General features: G+C 45.1%; 1 protein-coding gene and 1 long non-coding RNA gene across 2 annotated transcripts in view; both read left to right on the top strand.

The window, feature by feature from the left end:
- Positions 1-8,516: 8,516 nt before the first annotated feature.
- Positions 8,517-16,409, top strand: LOC125613640. Its single transcript, XR_007344203.1, has 3 exons — positions 8,517-9,073; positions 13,001-13,032; positions 16,105-16,409. It is a non-coding gene; the product is annotated as an uncharacterized LOC125613640 (long non-coding RNA).
- A 2,587-nt stretch (positions 16,410-18,996) lies between these two features.
- Tm4sf4 (transmembrane 4 L six family member 4) overlaps positions 18,997-24,273 on the top strand; it is a 21,320-nt gene continuing 16,043 nt past the window's right edge. The window contains exons 1-2 of the mRNA XM_015486952.2: positions 18,997-19,497; positions 20,194-20,283. Of these exons, the coding sequence (XP_015342438.1) occupies positions 19,324-19,497; positions 20,194-20,283 (264 nt within the window). The 5' untranslated portion in view covers positions 18,997-19,323. The remainder of the gene's footprint in view (positions 19,498-20,193; positions 20,284-24,273) is intronic.

Raw genomic sequence — 24,273 nt, 5'->3', positions numbered from 1 at the left:
GAAGGCAATGATCCTGGGTGAGCCTCTCATCTCCAACTTCAACACTTAAACTCAGATAGAAAACACTGTCCTGTTTTAACCCCCGCCCTTTGAGAACCTAACATGGGTTTTCTATGGACTGAGTTCTTATTGATGGCATTGAAATGTCCTTTTCAAAGGAGTTCTTCTCCTGTGACTACAGGAGCTATAAGTTCTTATCAAGCTGGAAAAATAGAAAGCCTGTTCTAAATGTCAAGAAGGGAACAAAGGTTACAGGAAGCATGATGTGACACAGGGCACTTAGTCACCAAGCCAGGCCCCAGGACATGACTGTGAGTGATGACTAACAGGCTGTGAGATAGCTCTGCTCCAGGCACAGCAGGTCTCCCTGCTATTATAGGGGAGACTCCCAGGCATGGCCAGCCCTCCTGCTGAGTCCTGATTTGGCAAGCCTCCCTTTCTTGGTCATTGGCTCCCAAAGAGGGCTCTACCTGTAGGTTCAAGAAGGGTAGGGCTGAATGGGACCTGGATACTGAGGTCAAGAAGAACAATATGACACCAGTGCTCTAAACTGGGGATGTCACTCAAGCCATCATCTCAGTGAGATGCCAGTTAAACCAGGGCTTTCATTTCCAGAGAGAGATAGAAAGCCCTTGCACCAGCCATGGGAGAGACAGCTATAATTTCCTATGGAGTTTCCTGAGGATCCACTCTGAATCCCACAGAACTCTGGTAGGCCTGTGGCTAGATACTCCTAGAGGTTACCAACTTGGGTCTAAGAGCGTCACCATGATCTATATGGGGTAAGGTGAATATCACCCCCACTTCAAAAAGCCTCGTACATTCTACACACACTACCATCAGTTCTATTAAGGGATTCAGAATCAAAACCATCAGATCTGATATTGACAGGGAGCTGGCATCATTAGGAAAAATGGCAATGACAGAGGCCATCAACATCTCAGATGGCTTCTCTTGCAACTTCCTGGTAAAAATGTCTGGGTGATTGGAATACAAGGTGTAACTTGTGATACACTTCTCACTTAAACTTCACAGGGCCTGAAACCATCACCTTATTGCAGAGGAAACATAAAGGGAAAAGAAAATCAATCTTCTACTGTAGACAGAGTGCCATTTTGGTTTGGGCTGCAACATTTCTTTGGCTGGAGACGAGGTCACTGTATTCAAGTACAATTTTTCTACTCTTTGTTCCCTAAGCAGGAAACTTCCACTGGAAACTCACAGCCAGATGAAGTATTTTCAAGGAGACTTGATGACCTATATGGGGTAAGTTGGAGACTTAGATTTTTTTTTTCTACCTGAGCATAGTTTTGTTTAAAAACAAACGTGCTTAAATGAATCAAAACTAAACTGTTGAATCTTAGAGGGGAGTTTGAAAAACCACCTCCACCTCATTTTCTTCAGATAGCTCCAAGGAAATACAATTGTTTCGAAATCTCAGTTCTGGGTCTAATGCTAAGTTGGCAATTGTATAAAATGCTAAATGGGAAATTGTACTAATTATAAAACATGGGAAAGCCACAGAGTCACTATACTTGAAACTGAAATTAAATTTTTGACCAAGGAAGTCAATATATATTTTTCGATTGCATTTTTTTTCTAATATTTTTTAGGGGGGTACCGGGAATTGAATGCAGGGACACTCAACCACTGAACCACAGCCCCAGGCCTGTTTTGTATTTTATTTAGAGACAGGAATCCACTGAGTTGCTTAGCACCTCACTGTTGCTGAGGCTGGCTTTGAATTCATGATCTTCCTGCCTCGGCCTCGCCAGCCCTGGGGATCACAGGTATGCAACATCGTGCCTGGCTCTAATAATTTTTAATGTATTGTTCCAATAATTTTATTTGAAACCAAATAAAATGTTTATGTAATACTTTAGATGGTGCTTTATGGTTTGTAAAACATATTACATATATCACCTCATCTAATCTTCACAACTGATAGATGAGAAAATTGAGGACAAAGGAGCCTGCCCTCATCCAGGGACTCCACACTGCTAATGTTCCTGGGTGCAACTTAAGCCAGACTGCAGACTCCAAACCCAGAGTTCCTCCTGCTGTGCTTCACATTTCTCATCTTCGGTCATTCTCCCACGTGGTCCATTTTCAGATATTTTCCTGAAATCAGGTCCCAATCACTGTAAGATGGAAACATGCAGTGGTTGTCAAGGCCTGTGTTCTCTTCTGAGAGTTATCATGCAATCGAGTCCACACATGTTTAATTAAGCTCCTTGATGGGAGGCGGTATTGCCGTAGGCTGAAGCTCTGGAGACAGACCACCTGCCTCTGAACCCCACCCACCAATTCCTTTAAGTGCAGTGTTGGGCCGCTTTCCCTGCCTGCGCTTCCCCATCCGTATCAGAGTCTAAGGTTCTCTACATTGTGGAGTTGTTATGGGAACTTCATGATGTGATTTATCTCAATCATGTAGAGCAATGACTGCTAAGAACCAAATTAATACTGGTTAATATTATCTGGAGGGACAAAGATTTGTGGTGATGCTAACTCCATAAATGACTCTTCGACAAGCATTAATAACTCCACCACCCACACGAGACTGATTAGTGCCATGAAGCAGTAATTAGCCCCGTGTTATTGTGGCCCAATTGAGGAAGGGAGAAGCCCAAGGAGAGGCTGTTTGAGATGGTTGGTGAGCAGTGGAGGATTCAAGAATCTGGGGTTTTAAAACAAAATGGCAACTAAAATTTGTAGTTGATTTAGTGTTTGTTTAAAGAAGCACAACCACAGGGCTGAGCTTCAGGAGTGGAACACAGAAAATGGAAGGGCTTCCAACTCCTCGTCCCAAGCAAGCCCCTCCCCTGGAGAGCTGAGCTTCTCCCCAGGTTGCAGTACAGTGATGTCATCAGGTTTCAAGAAGACCAGGACTCTGGATGCCCCCCCCCCAACTCTGTGCAGCTCTGACTCACCTAGGTAAAACAGCTTCTTAGGGGCCCTCTTCCCTCCCCTCCCATATTATTCTACTTAATGATGTTCCTGCGGAGGCTAAGACTCACACCATCACCCTGTGAAAATACAGAATGCCCTGTGGTTTAATGATGACTAAACAAGGAATAAAACTTAAACCAACAAAGCGTAGCACATCTTAATCTTCATGTGAACTACTTGCTCAATGACCCCAGACAATTAATTGAATCACGTCTCAGACCCTGAGGCTTGATACTGCTGTTTTATAGAAGAGTAAACAGTGACATAGAAGCAGTTTTCCTGATAGAACTCGTGAGTCAGCAGTAGGGTTGGTGAAAGGCCTCCAATCCCTGGCCTCTGGCTGAACCAGCAGCCCAAAGGTGACTTCCACTCACTTCCCTGACACCTTCCTCTGCGATGGCATTTGTGGATCAGGGAGCTGTCATCTGGGGCTTAAAACTAAGCCACAGGAAAAAAACAAGTAACCACATTTTAATAGCCTTGAAAAGTCCTCCAGTCTTGTTGGCAGTGACTCTGTCCTTCAAAATAGCACCTACACACACACACACACACAAAATGCATGTACATGTACATCCACTATATATCTGTACACACACACTTACTTATATGTGACTTGTACTTTAAACCTACCAAGAATCTTTGCAATTCAATAATAGGAAGACTTCTGAATAGAAAATGGGCAGAAGCTTTGAGCAGATACTTTCTAAAAGAGGATACACATGAAGGACCAATAAACACATGAAATGTGTTCAAAATCACGAATCATTGGAGAGATGCAAACCAAAACCACAACCTACCATTCCACATCCATTGGAATGGCTTAAATAAAAAAGGCTGAAGATGCAGACCCATTCAACCATAATTCAACTCATGATTCTTTTGACTTTGCAACAATGCAAAAGTGATAAACTTTCAGAAGAAGCTATATGGTCATTCAACATTTTTACTCTTATTATAATATTCAATAAAATACTTGAGATACTCAATGAATTATTATAAAGTAAGCTTTATGTTAGGTGAGTTTCCCTAACTTAGACTAATGTAAGTGTTCTGAGCACATTTAAGATAGTCTTGAATATGATGTGAGAGTTACATGTATTAAGTGCACTTTTGACTTAAAATATTTCCACATTACACTGGGCTTATCGGGGCACAGTGCCATCAAAAGTTAAGGCACATCTGCTCTGATTGTTGCCAGGCTTATACAGCAAATGGGACTCCCCTACCTTGCTAGTAGGGGTGTAATAGGACACAACTGCTAGAGAAAACAATTTGACAATCTCTTATATAAAAGGATTATGTGAAAGGATGTGGATATAGCTCAGTGTTAGAGAGCTTGCTTAGTTTGCTTGAGGCTTCAGGTTGCTCCCCAGCCCCATAAAAAAAAAGAAATAAAGTATTATAAAATCCAGCAATTCCATTCCTAGATATTCACCCAAGAGAAATGACAACATGCTACTTGAGTCAATTTTCTGTTCCTCTGACAAAATACCTGACATAATTAACTCATAAGGAGAAATATAGGGTTGTCCGTCTCTTTGGGTTTTATTTGCCATGCTGGGGATCAAACCCAGGGGTTTACATGTATTAGGCAAGCACTGACCACTGAGCTGCTCCCCAGCCCTAAAGGTATATTTGGGCTCACAGTTCTAGAGCTTCTAGTTAATGTCAGCAGCTACGTTTCTCTGAGGCTCTGGAGAGAGTGGTACATCATGGTGAGAATGCGTGGTGAGAGCAAACCACACACTGGGTAAGCCAAGAAGCAAAACCAGACAGGAAGAGATAGGAGATGAGGGTCCCACAATCCCCTCTGAGGGCATGCCACCTAAGGACCTAAGGACCTCCCACTAGGCCTCACCTCCTCTCAGGAGCTCCACACTGGGAACCAAGCCTTTAGCACCCGGACCTTGGGGACACACTTATCTAAACCATAGCATGGGTCCACATGAAGACTGTACACAAACGTCCACCACAGGCAGCCTCTGAGATGGAGCCCAGTGACCCCCGCTGCAGATAATTCAAGTATTTGCATAAGACCCTCTCCTGAGTGTGAGCTGAACCTTAACCAAGAGAACATGGCAAAAGGCATGAGTTGTGACTTCTGAGATTAAGTCACTCCAAGGCTACAATCTTCACATTGTTTGCGCTCTCTCCCTCTCTAGCTTGCTGGATTTGATGAAGCTGGTGGGTACATCAGGAGCTCTGCTACTGGAAGGTCTCCCCCTCCCGTGACAAGAAATGCCTCTGAACAACAGCCAGGAGGAAAACTGAGACCTTGGCTTCAAAAGACTGCAGGAAACTGAGTCTGGCCAACTACCCCAGCGCAGGGGAAGCAGCACAGCCAAGGCTCTGTGCACTGCTCTGAGACAGTGAGGCAGGAGTCAGATAAGTGGCACCCAAGTTTCTGACCACAGAGAAGGCGAGGTCTTAAAGATTTGTTATTTAAAATCATAGGTTCTGCAGTAATTTATTACACATCAATAAATAAATAACACATATCCACAGGAGTCCACATGAGCTTATTTGAGTCAACAAACACTAAGCCCTACCTTTTGAGACTCTTCCCGAGAAGACTCCCTAGCTCCTTAACATAGGACAGAGTTTTGACGTGTTTTTATTAAAACTACACAGGGAAGAAGGAGATGTCCTGAGAAAGTTTTAAGCATGTTTAGCACATACCCACTCTGCAAACTCTAGACTACCATGATATAGCTCATTCTGTATCAAAGATTGCTCAGAAGCCAGGGGTGGTGGCACATGCCAGTAATTCCAGCTACACAGGAGGCTGAGGTTAGAGGACTGGGCAAGTCTGAGACTTAAGGGGGCAACTTAGCGGTTGCAGAGGTCTAAGTCGCTGTGTGCTGTGTGTTGTGTAGCACAGCTGAGTGCTTAGCATCAAGCTGGGGGGAAGATGGATCCCAGTGAGCCCTGGAAGTCTGCTGCTCACTGCTCCAGGAGCAGCCTCTGAGCCCAGGGTGGAGACTCCACTACCTGGGAATGTTGGAGAGGTGCTGAGCGGCTACAGCTTCCTGCAAGTTTGGAGGTCTGAAGAATGTGGCAGGTCATTTCTGGGCCAGCCATACCTCACAACTGTTCCTCTTAATCTCCCAGATCTGTGCATGCTCTAGGCTTTCAGATAGCTGTTGGAGCCTTCTGTATTCTGACCTGGGTGATACCGAATGCCAGGGAGCATTTCTCTGGATAACAGGGAGGCTTTTATCCAAGGGAGTACCAGGCTTTTATCTGAGGGAGTGTGAGTGAATTCTTATATCCTCTGCACCTCCAAATTCACTTCTTCCCACACTCACACAAAGAAAAGCAAACGTCAAAGAGTTCGGTCAGGCTCCAAGAGACAGTTGCTAAGAATCTGCCACTCCAATGTAGAAACTTTTCAGTGATTTTCATGGGAGACTTGTGAGGAATTTCCCTCAGACGGGTGTGCACATTTTAGGCAAGGTACCTGGCATTGAAATCAAATAGACTCATCAACTAGGCTCAGCTATTCAACAAATTTATAACCTTAGTTTTCTTATCTATAAAATGGGGCTATTGCATTTCCTCTTTTCTATAGTTGTTTTGCAAAGGAAACAAGACAGCATATGCCTAGTTGCACAGTACGGTCCCTGGCTCATAATAGAGCCTCCACAAATAGCAGTCTTCCCTTGGCCTCTGTGCTTTCACACAGGTTGGCTTGGAGTGCAAGACAACCCACCCCATCCTGTTAAATTAATCTCTGTTCAGCCAGGTATCAGTGATCTCCAGCACATAAATCTTACACTGGGTGCTCAACAACATTCTTTGAATGAATTGAATTGTTCCTTCTCTCCAGAATCACTTCATACTGACAGACGATCAACTCCATTAATATGGAAAGAACTTTTAAAAATTATTTTCACAAGCATGGTGTTTCATTTTCAAGTATCAGACCTTAGAAATCTTGATATTCAGTTCGAGAAAAGGGAAATCATTTGATTCGTGGCTCAAGCGGTACACAGAAAGGAGTTTTCTTTGAGAATCTCCTCCATAGCAACAACCTTCTGTTCAGGCATGCCAGGCTCGGCAGGGGGATGTTTTTGGATTGCAACTTCCATTCACCATTGCAGACCCCCTTACCATGCTCCTGTACCTCAAATTCTTTTGCAATTGCCTCCTACCTGGTGGCCCCACCACTTCAGAAGGATGGTGCAGCCGGAGAGAGCATGCGGCTGAAAATCTCCCTGTGCTCCTTGTTCCCCTTGGTCATTTGGTCATTTCCTTGTGCAGCCTGTGCTGCCTCCCCTCACACACACACAACGCTGGAATCTTCTACTAGATTCCAACCTCCCGCTTCCCGGGATGTTTAGATGTAGGCTTATTTTATTTTGGTGGTCCCAAAGTGGGAACATTGATGAGCCTTTGGACTCCAAGAATCTTTTGATTAGCATTTTTCATTATGGAGATAAAAATAATAATAAAATAAACTCTGATATACCCATCACCCTGCTTTGGTTATTATCAGTTCATGGTCAGTCCTATTTCCTCCACCCCTACTATGTTCCCTCTTCCCTGGATATTTTGAAGCAAGTTCTAGACATCATTTGAGTTTATCCATTTGAATTTCAGTGTCTGTCTCCAAAAAATAAGTAATGTTGAAATACATTGTGCACAGTTGGAAATTCCCTGACACACACACACCCTTACCAAACTCAACATATTTATCCTCACTCATAGTGATTTACCCCCAAAATTTTCTGAGTGCTGGCCCTCCCTCTTTGTCACCCTCATATAGAGGTAACCTATGTTGGGAAGTATCTCAGGATGCTCATAACTGATTTAGACTACATCCAGCCCTGAGTTGTCAACACAGAAACAATGACACAAAGAATGACCTCTCCTTCTGTATCAAGGCATGCCCAGCAAAGAGCGCCTGTGGCAGGCAGGCCATCAAGTCCCATCCCCACCCTCATCATTCTCCGCATTAGTAAAAAGGAACCAGATTTATCCACAGGAAGTTAAAGAGATCCTAAGTGGAGTTTTCAAATTTACCATCAAAAGAAGACTTAAACTTGACTTTGAATATCCAGGGCCAGAGAAGTCAAGAAGCTGATCACCCAGAGCAGATTAGAGACCAAAACAGAACAGAGTAAGCCAGCCCAGGCAGAGAGCTGTAGGGTGGACCTATGGGAAGTGGGAGGGTGGGGGTGGCGATGGATATTGAAATAGAGGGCGCATTGCCAGAGTGGAGGCGAGTGGGAGTCATGCTGGGAGGACCTGACCTGAGGGGACCCTGGACAAAAGTGGAGCTGTGTTGGGCTGCCCAGCCCTGCCAGAGTGAGCATAGCCTTCACAGAAGGAGGCTTTGAGCCAGTGCCTTCGCCTGTCTGTTGTTGCTCACCCAAGGACAGCCCTTCCACCTTCTTGAACTTAGTTGTTCTGGAGTGTAGGCCCCTTTAAAAGGAAGGACATTCTGGCCTACAGTGCAACACGAATGAACCTTGAAAACATGCTGGTTGACATAAACCTGACACCAAAGCTAAATATTACCCGATTCTGCTCCTATGAGCCTCCCACTGAACGTGAACATAAACAGAAGGTTTCTGACCTTCCTGTGTGTTCCAGCACCAGGCCCTTGGCCTTCTCAGCAACCTGCCAGCTCTGCCTTCCCCCTTGCCCCACCGCCTCTGGGGTGAGGCTTTCCCACCTGAGGGCCTTTGCCTTGATGTCTCCCCTGCCCTGAGAGAGCGAGGCTCCCCTCTCACCCTCAGGTTCATGGTGACCATCCCTGAGCACTGGCAATGCCAGTGCTGCCCTCAGCAACGCCTCCTTCATTGTTCTCTATCTTCCTGTCCCCTCCGGTTCCACTATTGGTTTTTTATCTCCATTTTAGTTGATTTTCTTTGCCTCTGTCTGCGTTCTCCAATTCAGCCCCACGAAGGCATGAACAGACCAAGCCTGCATACCCAGCACTGCCGGCCACAGAACTGGCACTCAACAAAATATCTGTTGAATGAATAAATAAGGAGGACAAGGGAATCACCAGCAAATAAAAAGATTATGAAGAAGGAAGGCAGTGCCGGGAGAAAGAAAACTGTGTGTCGTTTGCTTTCAGAGTCAAGAGAGACTTCTCAAATGCATGTGGAGGACGGTGTGTATGTGTGTGTGTGGGGGGGAGGGGGAGGGACAGAGAGATTTGATCAGAGAAAGGTACAAGTAATTACATTTTTAAAACATATTAATTATGTCCATGGCATATGGAGCACATGCAGCTGTTTCACATTTTGCACTTTTTGTTTACCATGTTTCAAATGTGAATACGTTTTTTTCCATGATGACCTAAATAAATCAGGCATTTTCCCCTTGATCTGCATTTCTATGGAGGTCTAAGAGAACTCTGTGGTTTAAAAATAGTTCTCAAACTTTGGGTGATTGTAAAATTTTGATATATGAGCTGGGAGAGATTAAGGAATAGAGTCTCATGTGACCCTGGGGAAACAGGCATGAATTCAGAAGGCTGGAATCCAAGGCCTTGGGCCCCATCTCCCCAGGCTCCTCACCTCCTCTAGAACATAACCAGTTTGCCCAGCTGATGTTCCAGCTCGGTCAGTGTCTGATTCCAGAGCATAAAGTAGTTCTATCCATTACTTATATATAATATGTATCTTCTTTAGCACAGAATATATCTTATATACATTACATGGTTGTTAGAGTCTGTAAACAAGTCAAAATAACACCTGGCATTTAGCCAGGGGAATGTTAGAGTTCGTAAACAAGTCTGGATGGTGCCTGGCAAAATGCCAGAGGGAGTGGTTTGAGAAGTAACAAAAGCGAGCCATTAAGTGTAGAGATTCCTGGTTGGTTGACTGATGTATCTAGTTTATGCTAATTAGATAAGCTGTGTGGAATGTATAAATACTGCTCCTGTCCTGCAATAAACGGCTCCTACTCCTGCTGTATCAACGTACACAAGTTATTCGTCACCCCCCGGTTATTTTGCTGCAGCCGTACTCCGGCACATGGTCATTTTTATAATTTTATACACATTAAATGATCATTTTACAATATATATACATATACATACCTATGATATGTATCTTCTTCATCGCAGCCATCACAGGCTTCTTTGGCCACTAGCACTGTGTACCTGCACCCATCCACACCAATGGTGATTCTGAAGCAAAACCCTAGGCATCAGATCCTGCCATCTGCCTTTTTTTTTCTTTTTTTTTTTTTAAGAAAGGAATGGAGGAAGGAAGGAAGAAAATAAAAAATTTTAAAAAGGCTAGTGCTTTAATCTGGTGGATTTCAATGTCACCTTTGCTGATAAAGATCTAGAGATAGAGTTTTTTGTTTTTGTTGTTCTTTCTAGATATACATGATAGTAGAGTGTATTTTGACATATTATATATACATACATAAAATAAGTATAACTTTTGTTCCCATTATTTTGGTTATATGTGACGTGGAGGTACACTGGTTGTGTGTTCATATATAAGGATAGGAAAGTTATGTGGAATCCATTCTTCTGTCTTTTCTATGTTCAATCCCCCTCCCTTCCCTTCATTCTCTGTCTAGTCCAAGGAACTTCTAGTCTTTTCCCTTGCTGTGGGTTAGCATCCACATATCAGAGAGAACATTCTGCCTTTTCAGTTGGCATGATAGTGTCCAGTTCCATCCATTTACAGGCAAATGCCATAATTTTATTGTTCTTTAAGGCTGAGTAATATTCCGTTGTGTGTATTTACTACATTTTCTTTATCCATTCACCTGCTGAAGTACATCTAGGTTAGTTCCATAGTTTGGCTGTTGTGAATTGAACTGTTATAAACATTGATGTGGCTGCATCCCTGTAGTATGCTGATTTTAAGTCCTTTGGGTATAAACCAAGGAATGGGATAGCTGGGTCAAATGGTGGCTCCATTCCAAGTTTTCAGAGGGATCTTGATTTTGCTTTCCAGAGTGGTTGCACCAATTTGCAGTCCCACCTGCAATGTATGGTGCGACTGCACAGGCAACAGTTTTAGAACACAGAAGTGATTTTAAGAGGCATGATGATCTAATAGTAAAGAAAAAGTAAAAAGTGAAGACATAATTTTTCTCAGTGTATTCTTGGCATTTAAAGGCAGTCTCTGTAAGCCAAATTGGCTGCTCTGATTGACACAATCCAGATGAGTGGTGTGGAGGTAATGAGCTAATGTGTGGGCTGCCAAGTTCAGGTCCAGCAAGTCAGCCACAGTCTGCCATTTCCCCAGAGTCTTAGCTCCGAGAAGGTGAGGGTCATGTTTGACATGTTTTTCACACAGCACTTGCTAGCTGATGTAGAAGAAAAAAAACAGAATCTTTGATCCTGATGTTTTCCATTTAATGTGCATACGAATCAAGTCCCTCACAGGTACTTCTTCAATTTGCCTTTCCCTGACCAGGGAGGGAAGGGAAAGAAGGTGGTGAGGGTGCAGGAGACTTGTGCACAGGAGTTGAGAGCAGTGGCTGGGGTCACATGCTAGAAGGCTTTCTCCTGTGGACACTCTGCCCTTCCCAGCCCAGGAGTAGGAGGATGTCATGCTCACTCTGGGCCTGTCACTTGCTGGCCATGTGAACTCTTGAGCTCTCTTTACTTCTGGGGCCTCATTTTCTTCATCTATTAGAAAAATGGCTACAACAACCTCTAGCTGGCTAGATCACCTTGCCGACAGGGTTGAGAGACATGAACAGTGAAGACTAAAAGATGGTCATATCATACTCTGGCTTGTGGTGGCTCTGGCTGGGGCTCAGGGGTCTCAGTAGGTCACACTGTGTTTTTGTCTAAACTATTCCAAACGTCTGACAAAATCCATTCATTTGAAGGGAAATCTGTGTTTGGTCTGGTAGGATGCCAAACGCCTGCATTGCATCCTGTAAAGTAAATACAGTTTTGTGGATCCTAACATATGTAACCAAGGCACTTGACTGTTGCATGCTTGGCCAACCCTGGCTGGCTCACTATTCTACATCTGGGATGAAGTGACTGAGGCTCCGTAGGCCACCCACTTTCTAAAGGACCACAGTTATTCATTGGTAGAGCCAACACTTAGACTCAGGAACACTTCCCATTCTCCCCTAGCAAGATCTCTCAAAGAACTAAAGTCAGGCTGGCCTCAAAGGCACACACGTGTCATGGGCCTCCAGAAGATAGCTTCATTTGCCATCATGGCCAGGAGTCTCTACAAAAACAGAGCTGAAACTTCAGAGGATGAATCCCTCAGCCAGGGGCTCCATGGACCTTTTTATTTCTCCTCTTCACTTGCTCCAAAGCTGGTGGATGCACCATGGGGCTCGCAGCAGCTCTTGAAGGCCACCAGGAGCCTAATGGACAGTAAGTGAATGTTAGACGTGCCCTGGTGGGCAGAGGAAGGCCTTGGTGACTATCAGATCATGCCCACTTGGCGCTTGTCACCTGGTAGGAGGACTTTAGCCGAAGTTTCCATGCACCTCTTCGGTCTAAAACACAATTGTTTTTTTTTTTTTGGTTTTTTTTTTACCAGAATGTGTTCCATAGTATGTCTTTTTCAGATCTTCATTTTTTTTTTCTGATGATAAGGACCACTGTGCTTGAATCAAGAAGAAGAATCTTTCCTCATCAGCTTTCCTTCTGTACCCCCACAAACCTCATTCTGCCACTTACATCTGCACACCTAAATGGCTCTTGATTCAATTGTGAGTGAGTGGTTTTCTGAGGTATAACGGCAAAAGTTTTAATATAACCACTGATCTTCATAAAAATAATTTTGATATTTTGTGCCTGGGCTCTGAGCAGCCTGTACTGACATTCCTACATAAGCACTTCAACCAAGTACAGATGCTAAAAGCAGAGTAACTAAGCCTAGCCTAAACAAAGGTACATAGACACTGTCATGTGATTTTTCTTCTTGAATCATTTTTGCTACACTCTAAGTCACAATTACACGTCAATATGTAACTGATCTATAGAATACAGGTTGAACTTGAGGTAGGGAAGCATCCTAGGTGAGGAAGACAATGTGGAAACCTGAACATTTTGATTTTAAGATTCCTGATCAACTGAATTTTTTTTTCCCAGTGCTGGGGAACGCCAGACCTCATACATGCTAGGTAAGCACTCTACCACTGATTAGTTATTTTTGTGTTAACTTGAATTTTAAAATACATTCAAAATGACATTAGAATCACAAGACCATGGAAATTCCAGCCTCAGAAGCTTAGGTAATTAGATGCAAGGTTAATCCAAAAAGCAATCAAAACTAAGGGTTCAGGGTCAGATAAATGGTATCTTGTGTTTTCTGCAGTCCAGCTGTACAGTGGTATGCAATTGACAGTCACCATCTTCATCATCACTGCTATCAGATAGTATTTATGGTGCCTTGATTAAAGGAATGCACTATCCTAGGAGCAGTTAAGAACTTTACCTCTCCAGAGAGATAGTCACCATCTTGAAGGAGTGTCCTGTTTCCACTTCTAGGTCAGAGTTAAGATTAAAGATTTTGATCAGAAATAAGTTTGAAAAACAAATATAGCCCCAAAAGTGCCAGAGCAAGCTTCAGAATGTTGATGTCCAAAGTCCTCCCATGGAGAGCCCATGGTAATTCCAGCTGCCCAGAGATAGGTCTCAGAAACCATGAAACAGTTCAAAGAGGTCAAAGAGGAATGGAACCTCAAGAATGGCCACTGAATGCATAATGGCACTGGTGAGGTTTTCATAGTGAAACCAGGCCAGGAGCCAGATGGCAAGAAGTTAGCAAATCAGAGTGGGCCAGAAACTGCAGAGAGGGGGTTGGTCACAGAAGGAAACCAAGATGTGGGGTGGTAATTGAGAGCAGGAGCAGGGCCAAGGAAAGGTGTTTCCAAGAAGGCAAGAATTCCAAGATGGCGGATTATGTGAGAAAGTTTCTTCAAACAAGCAGAACCAAGGTCATAGGTCTGAGCAGCCCAATTATGATTATCAGCTTGCACTCATAACTTTCTACCCCCTGGGCAGCTGGAGTCTGAACCTCAAGGTCAAGGACTGATAGCTCTATGGCTGGCACAGAACCTCCTATTGAACAGGGTATTACCATAGCAACGGGGCATTCTTTAATCAGCACCTTCACACAGAAAGTTCTCGGGAAAGGTATCACCTCCGTCACAGGACTGCTCAAGACCATAATTCAGTTAGTTCTCCCAATAGACCTTTTATTTTATTATTGTTTTTGATATTTTTCTGAGTATTTTAAAAGTAAAATGATTGGGAAAATAGTAATAGTAATAATAATAATAATAATAATAATAATAATAAACAGTTGGGGAAACACCCAAGCAAAGGCACAGACAAAAGAATAATACATAATCACACTAAGTCAGGTTTCAGGAAATAAAAAAATTCAGTGTAAACTGGGGAGGGAGTGGAGTGGGGGAGGGGAAGCAATGAGGGAGTGGGCAGAGGGCCTGTGCAGAGGGCTGGGGAAAATTTCTCTGTACTTTAAACCCATATGAATTTCTAAATTCAGTGTCCTTTAGAACTCTTGTGTGTATTTAACTTTGAAACGAAGAAAGGGAAACTTGATGAGTTCTCCATGATGCTTGGCTTCATGGAGAGTGGTCAGAGTGAGGGTTAACTTTTCACCTGTAACCAAGGCAACGTGGGCGCATGCTAAGAACAAATCGATCTGTAGACAGGTTCATGGGGTCAGATCTATCAGCCAGTGTTCATGCCTCTCTGAGAGGTCACAGTTATGCCTCTTGTACTGACCTGTGTTAGGGAAAGCCACAGCACGGACAGCACCTCTCTGAGTCACGAGGCAGGACTGGACCTGCATCTGTGTGTTCACATTTTGAAGCCAACTGGAGATACTGATTTTTAGATGGTCCTCCTTGATCCTTATGTCCAAATCCTAGCTCAGACTGTGGCCACTGACTCAAAATGGAGGGAAGCACCCAGATAATTAAATCTGTAGCTGAAGAATGCCTTTGAGTTGAACCAAAATGAATGTAGACTGCTCTGTTTGTGTTGATCGAATGGTGAGTACAGGTTTTGGTGTTTGAAAGCCTTATACTGTAGTGGTTAGCATGATCCCTGGAGACAGACTCCTTAGGTTCAAATCCACCATTACCCCTCTGGTAAATTAAAGATGGCCTCAAATTCTCTGATACTCTTCTCATGAGAGGTGAGGTCTATTCCTCTCCTTTCCTCTGAGGTGACTCTGTGACTATCATGACCAATAGAATATAATAAAAATGACCCAGGCCTGGTTTCTAGCCCTTGCCCTAGAAAATGGCAGTTTCCATTTCTTAGCCTCTTACAGCCTTGAGCCACCATGTAAAATCTGACCATAATGCTGAAAGCGCCACATGAAGACCCTAAACAGAGATAAGAGGGTCCAGCTGAGCCCAGTTCTATGGCTGTTCCCATTAATTTCTGACACGTGAATGAAACCATCTGGGCTCACAGACAAGGGCCCCACTGGCTGAACCAACGCAAATAACCCCAGTCAGTGTCATCTGGGGCAGAAGAACCACCCTGGGGATCTCAGCCATGTTCCTGACCCACAGAACCATAAGTTGTGATACCATGGTTAGAAAGTTCTATGCATTAACCAATACCCAGAACAGCACTTAGCAGTTGTTTTGGTTTCGTTATCTCTAAAATACGAGCAATAATTATAGTACCTGCCTTCCTCACTTGTTCTGAGGATTGATGATTTCATAGCACGGAGCATGGCCATCAGACTAGTGCCCAACATACAGCAAGGGTTATGTGGATGTTGGCTCTTGTTATCTCTGAATATCAGCTCTGGATTCTGACAGAGAGAAGTTGGTGGGCCGGTGAGTCTCTGTATGGCCCTCACCTCTGCCGGCCAGTTCACCCTTTTGTACTTTGGCTTCTCCCAGGACAGTGGCTCTTTATGGAATTTTTATGTTGGAAAGGCCTGTGCATGGAGGAACCAGACATGCCAGCTGGAGTTCCTTGTTCCACTGAAAGAATAGCTCCTGCCCTCTCCCAAGCCAGATATTCCCATCCTTTAGGTCAGTGAAGGCCAAGTTGGTTCCCAGCCCTGCTCCCATTTCCCCATCCTAGGAAGGGATGTGCTGCTCATCTCATTCTGTCCAAATCACTCCTTACACCTCGTCGACCTTCACACTGGGTATAGTTCCATCACCTCCCATGACCACTCACCTTCTCTCTACCAGCACAGACTCCAACACAAGCACTTGGGAAATGAGCTAGCTCCAAGATTCCCAAACAAGGTGCTGGGAGTCCTGGTCCTGCAAACTACCCTACAACAGAAGAACTCCACAGGCACGGAAGTTGGGAAAACACTGGACACTCTATTTCCCAACCCTCCTTGGATAATCACAAGTATATCTGCAAATTAAAAACCTAGAAAGTACTGCCATTTAGGAGTCTGTTTGGCTTTGCTTTGCTGAATTTCCCAAACACATCTGAACCGTGAAATGCTTTTCTTATAAAGCAAGCTGCTTAGGAAAAGCAGCGGCTGAGCTGAGTCCTGGGGAGGGCAAGGGGGAAGCAGGTGAAGGGGCAGAGGAGGAAGCAGGAGGGTGGGAGGCTTGACTTGGCAGGAAGGTAAGTCAGGGAGGCTAAGTTTGGACCATAGGGCTGTGGGAATCTCCTAAAGCCTTTAAGCAAAAGCATGGAAGACCAGTTTTGCATATTCAAAGCTCACCACCTCTCCTTTGATAAATGTCACTAACCCACACTACCTTTTTTTTAATCTTTTGTTTTTTTTTACTGGAAACTTATGAAAAGGAAAACATGGTCCATTAATACCAAATATCTATGTGTACATTACAAAAGTTTCCTAAGATGGCTCTTGTTACACTCAGTACTCACTGATATTTTCTATCATTTTTTCATACTTGGAAAATCACGTATAACAATCTGTTCCAATAATCTGGGCAGGCTAAGGTGGGGCCTGAACTTCGTAACCTCTGAATGCAAGTGTGGGAAGACCCCCTTATCTGCTCCTCAAGATTCTGGGAATAAAAGACAAAGAGAGGGAGCAGGGGTTGTGGCTCAGTGGTAGAACACTTGCCTAGCATGTGTGAGGTACTGGGTTCGCTTCTCAGCACCCAAGTAAATAAATGAACAAAATAAAGACCCTTCAATGTCTAAAAAAAAAAAAAAAAAAAAAAGACAAAGAGAGGAAGCTATTCTTTNGTCAAGCACTCATTTAACAATGTGCAAGAATATAAACAATGTTTATATTCTTAGAACCTTTGTCTTCTTTGGTCCACTTGTTCCCCAGGCTCCCTGTGGAATGCTGGTGGGTCCTGGGTCAAGGCCAGGGCACCTGCTGGGGTATTGGAACATAGCTGCCAGCAAAGTGCTAAGAGACCTTCCTTGCTAGTAGTGGGAACACTGCTGGCTTTCCTTTCCTTCCTCCTGCTCATCTGTATACTAAATTTGTCTCCCAAAAGAAAATCACATATTATTTTGTAATAAGAAGTAAAATCATGCCATGGCACACACCTGAAATCCCAGCAGCTGGGGAGGCTGAGGTAGGAGGATTGCGAGTTCAAAGCCAGCCTCAGCCACTTAGCGAGACCCTAAGCAAATTAGTGAGACACTGTGTCTAAATGAACTATAAAAAAGGGATGGGGATGTAGCTCAGAGGTTAAGTGCCCCTGGGTTCAATCCCTGGTACCAAAAAACAAAACAAGGAATAATCCCAATTTTTGTGGTTCCGAAGGAAGCATCACTCATTTCCCACAGTGTTCCTGTTGACAGAGTGAATTTGCTTGATTGTTTCCAAAGGGGAAATGCTGTTAGAGAGACCACAGCCTGGGTTTTGGTGACCCAGAGTCTTGATTTAAAGTCTTTCTCCTTCTCTTATGCTGGGAGGACCTTACTCACAGTAGCCTCTGTGAGCCAGAGCGGCCTCATGGGCAGAGGACTGCTGATGCCTTCCTTGGGGACCTTGAGGGGCCCTGGCACTGAGCTGCCATGTGGGTCTGCTCCAGGATCTCTCCCTGCTTTCCTTCCTCTTTCCTGCTCTGCCCCTGAGAGCTCCAAGTGTCTCCAAAGGGCAAGCAGCACACCTCACAGAATGGCTAGGGGGGCCTCAGGGTCCCTCCAGTCCCGCCTCTTGGAATCCCTTCCCACAGCTTGCCTGGGCAGTGGTCCTGGGGCCTTGGAAGGGCACAGTCCACTGCTCCCTGGAAGCCAGTGGTCATTCCCATGACAGGACAGGTCTTGCCACGATGAGAAAGTCACTTGCTTTTTATCTGGCAGAGCTTTGGCTCCCTAGAAAGCCGACCTGTTATTCTTAATTCTGACCTCTCAACACTCAGGGAAGAGCCAGCAAGATGGCCTGCTGCACCCTGCTGTCCTTCAGCTCCTACGCCACACTGGTACCAGGGAGTGTCATCGCACGATGGAGAGCTGGGTCTGGGCGTGGCAGAGACTTCCTAAGTGACACAAAGCAAGCTGGCAGCTGAATCACACTGCTGAAAGCTGGCAAAATGTGCAGTGGGCGTGCCGCTCCCCCACCCCATGCACTCTGCCCGCCCTTCGGATCTGTCCTCTCTGCCCCCGTGGAAGCACTGGTGCCTCTCCCCCTCTCTCCAGGCTCACCTGGGGTCCTGGGTTTTTATTCCTATGTGGAAGAGGCAGCTGAGCAAGTAGTTAAACCGTTTTATGCTAATTCCATGACATCGTGAATGGAGGAACACAGAACTTAACTTCTCGAGTCATTACGAAAGACAGCCATCAGGCAATAAAACAGTTCTTCTGATTTTTATCCTTTAAGAAATCCTCCAGGCCTGAGCTCAACAATATCCAATTAGACCATTATATGATTTCCATACTGGGGAAAACAGCAGTTCTTTAGGGGTAACCCTGCTCTCCAGGCTCTCAGTGGAAAAGACCAAAATGCACACTGCAGACATTAAGTACCGGGAGATATGAGTTTAACCAGGATGTAACTTGATTATTTGAGTGATTTGCAGGGAGCTGGTGGAATCTTCCTGTTTGGCAGGGGCATGGTCAGATTGAAGGTGCAGTGCTTCTAAATGTTGCTTGCTCCAGCCTCTCTCTGAGCACAGCCACAGGGTGTCTTGTCTGTCTGGTGGATTATTAACAGAGGCTATTGGTCTCCATGGCAAAACCATTGAACGATTGAGCTGAACGTAATCTCATTTATGGGGGTGCAGGAAAAAAAAAAAGGACTTCAGGTCCGGGAGAATGTATAAATGCCCATCGTCATCGAGGGCCCGCTAGAGTTGGGACGTCAAAGCAGCTCCGTGGTTCATAGAGATCGAGTTCTCCGTCCCAAAGTACTGATTGGATTGGGGACAATCACTGGGACACCCAGTCCAAAAGCCTTGAAGAGGCTGGTGGAGGGGGCAGCGACCAGACTTTATCTCTGAGCCTCAGTGTGCTTCCCCAGCATGTGTACTGGGAGCTGTGCCAAGTGCTTGGGGGGTAGCCTCATTCCCCTGGCTCTGTTTGGCTTTCTGGCTAATGTCCTGCTCTTCTTCCCCGGAGGAAAAGTGATAGAGGACAACAACAATCTTTCTGCGGAGATCTGGTATTTTGGAGGAATACTGGGAAGCGGGGTCTTGGTAAGTAGGGAAACTTTAAAATCCCCCTTAAGGAGACCCCTGCTCCTATCCTTTTTCAGTTGGGTACTTAGGAACAGGAAGCTATGTGGCAGCTAGCGGAAGCCCATGCACCGCAGGACAAAAAGGTGGTGCTTTAATGTACACTCCTCGTCTTATGGGCTGACGAGGACATGTCCCTTTACTAAGTGATTTGTCCCCGGGATTGGGCTGGCAATTCTGTGGGACATTTGAGTTCCATGGATCAAACTGAGGGCCACGTAAATTCTTTATTCTAACTAAATGATGTTGAAAAGAATTAAGTCACAAATAGTGCTTTCTAACAAGTGGATTGACTTCAAACCACCAAGGGACACAGATGTCTGCAGGGATGGCTTTACCCTTTGTTTCCAGTAAATTGGGCTGGGGTGGCTCACTTTTTATGATAGTCGAGGGTAAGTGTCTTAAGCTTGTCCTAGTCCTGCTTCTGAATCAAAACTCGGAGTGCCAGAGTGGGTGTGCCACCTCGGAGAAACTGAGATCATTCAGGGCACCTGGGACCCCAGCAACACACCACCTGCCCCACAGCCACTCTGTCCCTTCTTGGCACCCACCCCCCCGAGCCTCCAGGTCCCACATTGCAGATGGGGCTCCGTTCCTCAGGTAGGCAGGGTGCTCCCTTGAACCCCGGATGCCTCTGAGCTGCTTGTCTTGCTACAGATGATCTTCCCTGCGCTGGTGTTCCTGGGCCTCAAGAACAATGACTGCTGCGGCTGCTGCGGCAACGCGGGCTGCGGGAAGCGCTTCGCAGTGAGTTTCCAGAACTGCTCCCGGGGCGCAACTCCCTGTGGTAGGCAGTGCCCAGCCATGACTCTGAGGGCAGCTGGTGCAGGGCTAGAGCTGTGATTCCTCCCACTGGCCGCACACTGAGAGGCATGGACACTGTTCTGGGTTCCCCACCCAGCAGGGAAATTAGAGCCAGGACAGTGCCGCCATGTACCAAGGCAGGCTGGAAGGCTGAGGGTGTAGCTCTCCCTCTGTCACTGAAACCTCAGGCAATGCACTTCCCTTCTCTGGCCCTGCTGACTTCATCCGTAAAGGGGATGTGGGACAGGGTAAAAGATGGCAAGGTAACTTCCCCTCCCCACGAGCCCCCTGCGTTCCCCATCTTTGCCACAGCTGGGCTTACCCCGCCCCACTTCCACCCAGATCCTGCCTCAGGACTTCTGCTTGTTCTCTTGTTTCCTGTGACCATCCATCTTTTAGTAAGTGAGCTAGAGAGATCAGAGATGCACATTCCAGGGAGGAAGAGAAAGAATGCAGGTCTGTGGGGTCCGGCCCCTCCCTGCAGCTGGCCAAGGCCCCGTACTGCCCTGACCCCCTTTGCTTATCTGTAAAATGGGGAAGCTGGACTAGATCAGAATTCCTCAAGCCTGGGGTCAGATGTGTTCCAAACCCCAGAGGATGTTACTTACTCCCTTTGCACGTCTCCTTCATCCTTTCGGTTCTATAAAGGAAAAGAAAATCTCATTTTGATGGAAATAAATCTTTGCTCTTCTTAACCCTTCACAGTCTGCCCTTTGAGCAAAGGAAGAAGGAGCCTCAGGCTCCAAGTAGCAGCATTGAGCTAAAATCTATTGATGCTGTGTTTGTGCTTGCTAGTGATTTGGCTGTTCTTTTGTGACAGTGGCATAAGTGAATAATATAGAAGTTGGTTTAAAGAAAAATATTAAGCCTTCAGGTACATGAATGTGGGAAACACATATCAGGTGGGGCTGGAGCTGCCTGGCACAGTGAATGAGGCCAGAGCTGTGCCTGGAGGATGGGGTGGGGGCTCGGGGTTCTATCTAAGAGGCTCCGGGCACCCCAATAGTGAACTGTTCATACTCTACCTTCTTAAAGGTGTATCTGTCTGTCCTGAAACAGTCATTTTAACATTTCTTTCTCATCATGATTTGCTTGTCCCTTTAATAAATAGTATTTATTGAGCACCCAGGAAGGGCTGAGGCTGGGGCAGTGTGTACAGAGTTTTTAGCACAAGGTCACAGTTCATTTAAAGAGGATGTTTCCACCTGCTCTGTGTTGTAAGTCCCAAATAAGCACAGATAATTGTTACTTTATCAATTTAAATCATTGCTTATAAAGAAGGTAAAAATAGCCACAAATTCTTTGACATAATTATGTGATATAGCTGGGCTTGGTGGCACATTCCCTTAATCCTAGCAATTTAGGAAATTTAGGAGACTAAGGCAGGAGGATAGCAAGTTCTTAGGCCAGCCTTGGCAACCTAGACCTTGTCTCAAACTAAAAAAATAAAAAGGCTGGGGATGTAGCTCAGTGGTAAAGCAACTGAGTTCAATCCCCAGCATCACACACACACACACATAAATTATATAATAAATGTCATATATAATAAAGATATTTATGTGTAATTATAAAGGAAAGGAAGCAACATATAACTCACTTTCCCCTTGAAATATAATGCCATTACACCTTGTGAACTTTCGGAGAATAAGTTAGAGATGCAAAATAGAAAAAAAAATAGTAATTAACAAATTTGAATGAAGAGAAAGAATAATCATGACTTAGAAATCTGACATTTCATTCCTGGGCAGAAGGCTAAAGACTCATCAGTATAAAACAAAGGTATAACCACAGCAAGAGGTGAAATGGTGTTCAAATATTACATGAAACTTGGGTGTTTTAATTAGATTTATGTAACGTCCAAGAGGAAGGCAGAAAAGTTTGTTTTTACAAGCACAGCTGAGTTGATAGGGTCTGAATTATTTGGTCTGGCCAATAGACACTCTCTGTTGGGACTCCCTAGCCCTCCCGGGTGCTCCCCCTTAGTCAAGTTGAGGATGCCACCCCCCAGGGACCAGGCAACGCCCCAAAGGACCAGCTGTGCCAGACATAAAGCAAGCCCCACACTGTCACCCGGGACCCAGCTCCCCACTTGCTTGAGAGCCGGCACAGGGGCCTCTTGATTTTTTGTTTGTATTTTAATTAACTACCAACTTAAAAAAAAAATAGAGAGATAGATGGCTTACCTTTGTTTTCAAAAAAGAAAAAATTAACAAGGCAAGCTAGGTCCACGCTAAGGCCCAACAATGACCAGGCCAGAGGGCTGTGCTTCATAGGCCCATCCTGGCTGCTGTATTAGGGTCCCTGCCCCAGTCCTGGGCCACAGCTCAGGCCCCTGTTTTGGAGTTCACATGCTCCAGAGCACCAAGCAAAGACATTTGCAGATATTTTGTCAGAAAAAAAGGCACAGCCTAATCAGGACTATAATGCCAAAGGTGAGAAAGTGCTCAGGATGTTCCCCTCCAAGTGCTTAGCAGACCCTGTGTTCTGTGGAGCTTTGTTTAAGAAGCTCTGCCAGGTGCTTGCCTTGCAAGCACAAGACCCTGGGTTCAATCCCTAGCACCTCCCTCCCCCCAAAAAGAAGCCTGCCAGGTCTTTCTGGAAGTTTCCACAGATGTCAACGGTACCATTTTCTTCTTTAGGTAGTAAAATCAGGAGTAGGAGTTGGGAGATAGGAGAAGCAGGATGTGGTGGCTGTGGAGATGAAGTTGGACCCTGGGCTGGAGAATCTCCACATTACCTAATTCATACTTCATGTTGAATCTGAGAAAAGGACCCAGGGGTTCTGTGAGGAGAAAGGCACTGACCCCAGGGGTCTGCATACATTCAACAGAACATACTAAAGGAGGATCAGGAAAAGTGAGAGATGGTGACTTTCCAAGAGGGCTTGAAAGTCCTGCCCTGGGTCTGTGTTCAGGACACAGTCTCCTCCTCCCAGGACAGGGTCCTGGTGGCTCCTGGCTGGTCAGTGCCTCCTGCCCTCTACTCCTTTAAAAATTTTGCTGTCTTAAGGCCCAAAAGGACAGCTAGTTAATTTTATCAACCTGTTGTGTTGAAGTATGTGCTTTAATCAGGACCTTTGGGAGACCTTGGCCTTGACACAAAGGAGTGCCTTTAATAGTGGGATGGGAAGTAGATTACAATGCAGATACGTGGAAGCAGGTGGCATTTCAGCATCCTTAAACCATAACAGGCAGATAAGGCCCCTCTGGGCCCTCCCAGGCAGGGTGGGGTAGTTGACCCATTCTGTAGGAAGGTCTGGGTGCGTCTGGAAGCAGTGTGTGGCCATCCTCAGCACTTCTTCCAGAGCTCAGCTCACCCTCGCCCCCTAGGGACACCTCTTGGGAGAGCACTTCTGGGGACTCCCAGAAGCCTTTACTTGGAAAGATAGCCAGTGGGAGGGGGATTTAGGAAAGGCAATGCTTTTGAAGGATAGATTCTGTAGAAGAAGAAATTATAGAATTATTTTTCCTTCTTCATCTCCTATGTTTTGAACTCTTCTGCTGCAAAAATAGATAATGTCAATTGCTGCCTCTCATAAACTTGTTGAAAGGACTGTGGTCGGGGAATCCATCACCAGCATTAGTATAAAGGTTGGGGAGCACCAACTAAGTGCCTGGGGTGTCAAGGACACACAGGTCATCCATGAGTGCTTGTTGGGTGAGTGAAGCTATGAATGCCCAGAAGTTTCAAGGGATTTCCACACTTTATCAGATTCAACCTTGCAATGACCCTGGGAATTAGGCAATAAATTCCCTGTTCCGTAAATGAGAGAACTGAAATTCATGGGAGTTAAGTTCCTGACTGCCACCCCCAACCCTTTCCACGCCTCACTGAAGCAGAAAGTATAGGACATTGATTTTTTTTTTTTTACTTTTAATTTTTTTTCTTTTTCTTTCTTTCTTTCTTTTCTTTTCTTTTTTTTTTTTTTTTTTT

The sequence above is a fragment of the Marmota marmota genome, unplaced genomic scaffold (genome assembly GCF_001458135.2).
Source record: "Marmota marmota marmota unplaced genomic scaffold, marMar, whole genome shotgun sequence".
Classification (NCBI taxonomy): Eukaryota; Metazoa; Chordata; class Mammalia; order Rodentia; family Sciuridae; genus Marmota; species Marmota marmota.
The sequence above is the reverse complement of the archived record's forward strand: the minus strand, read 5'-3'. Positions and strand labels throughout refer to the sequence as shown.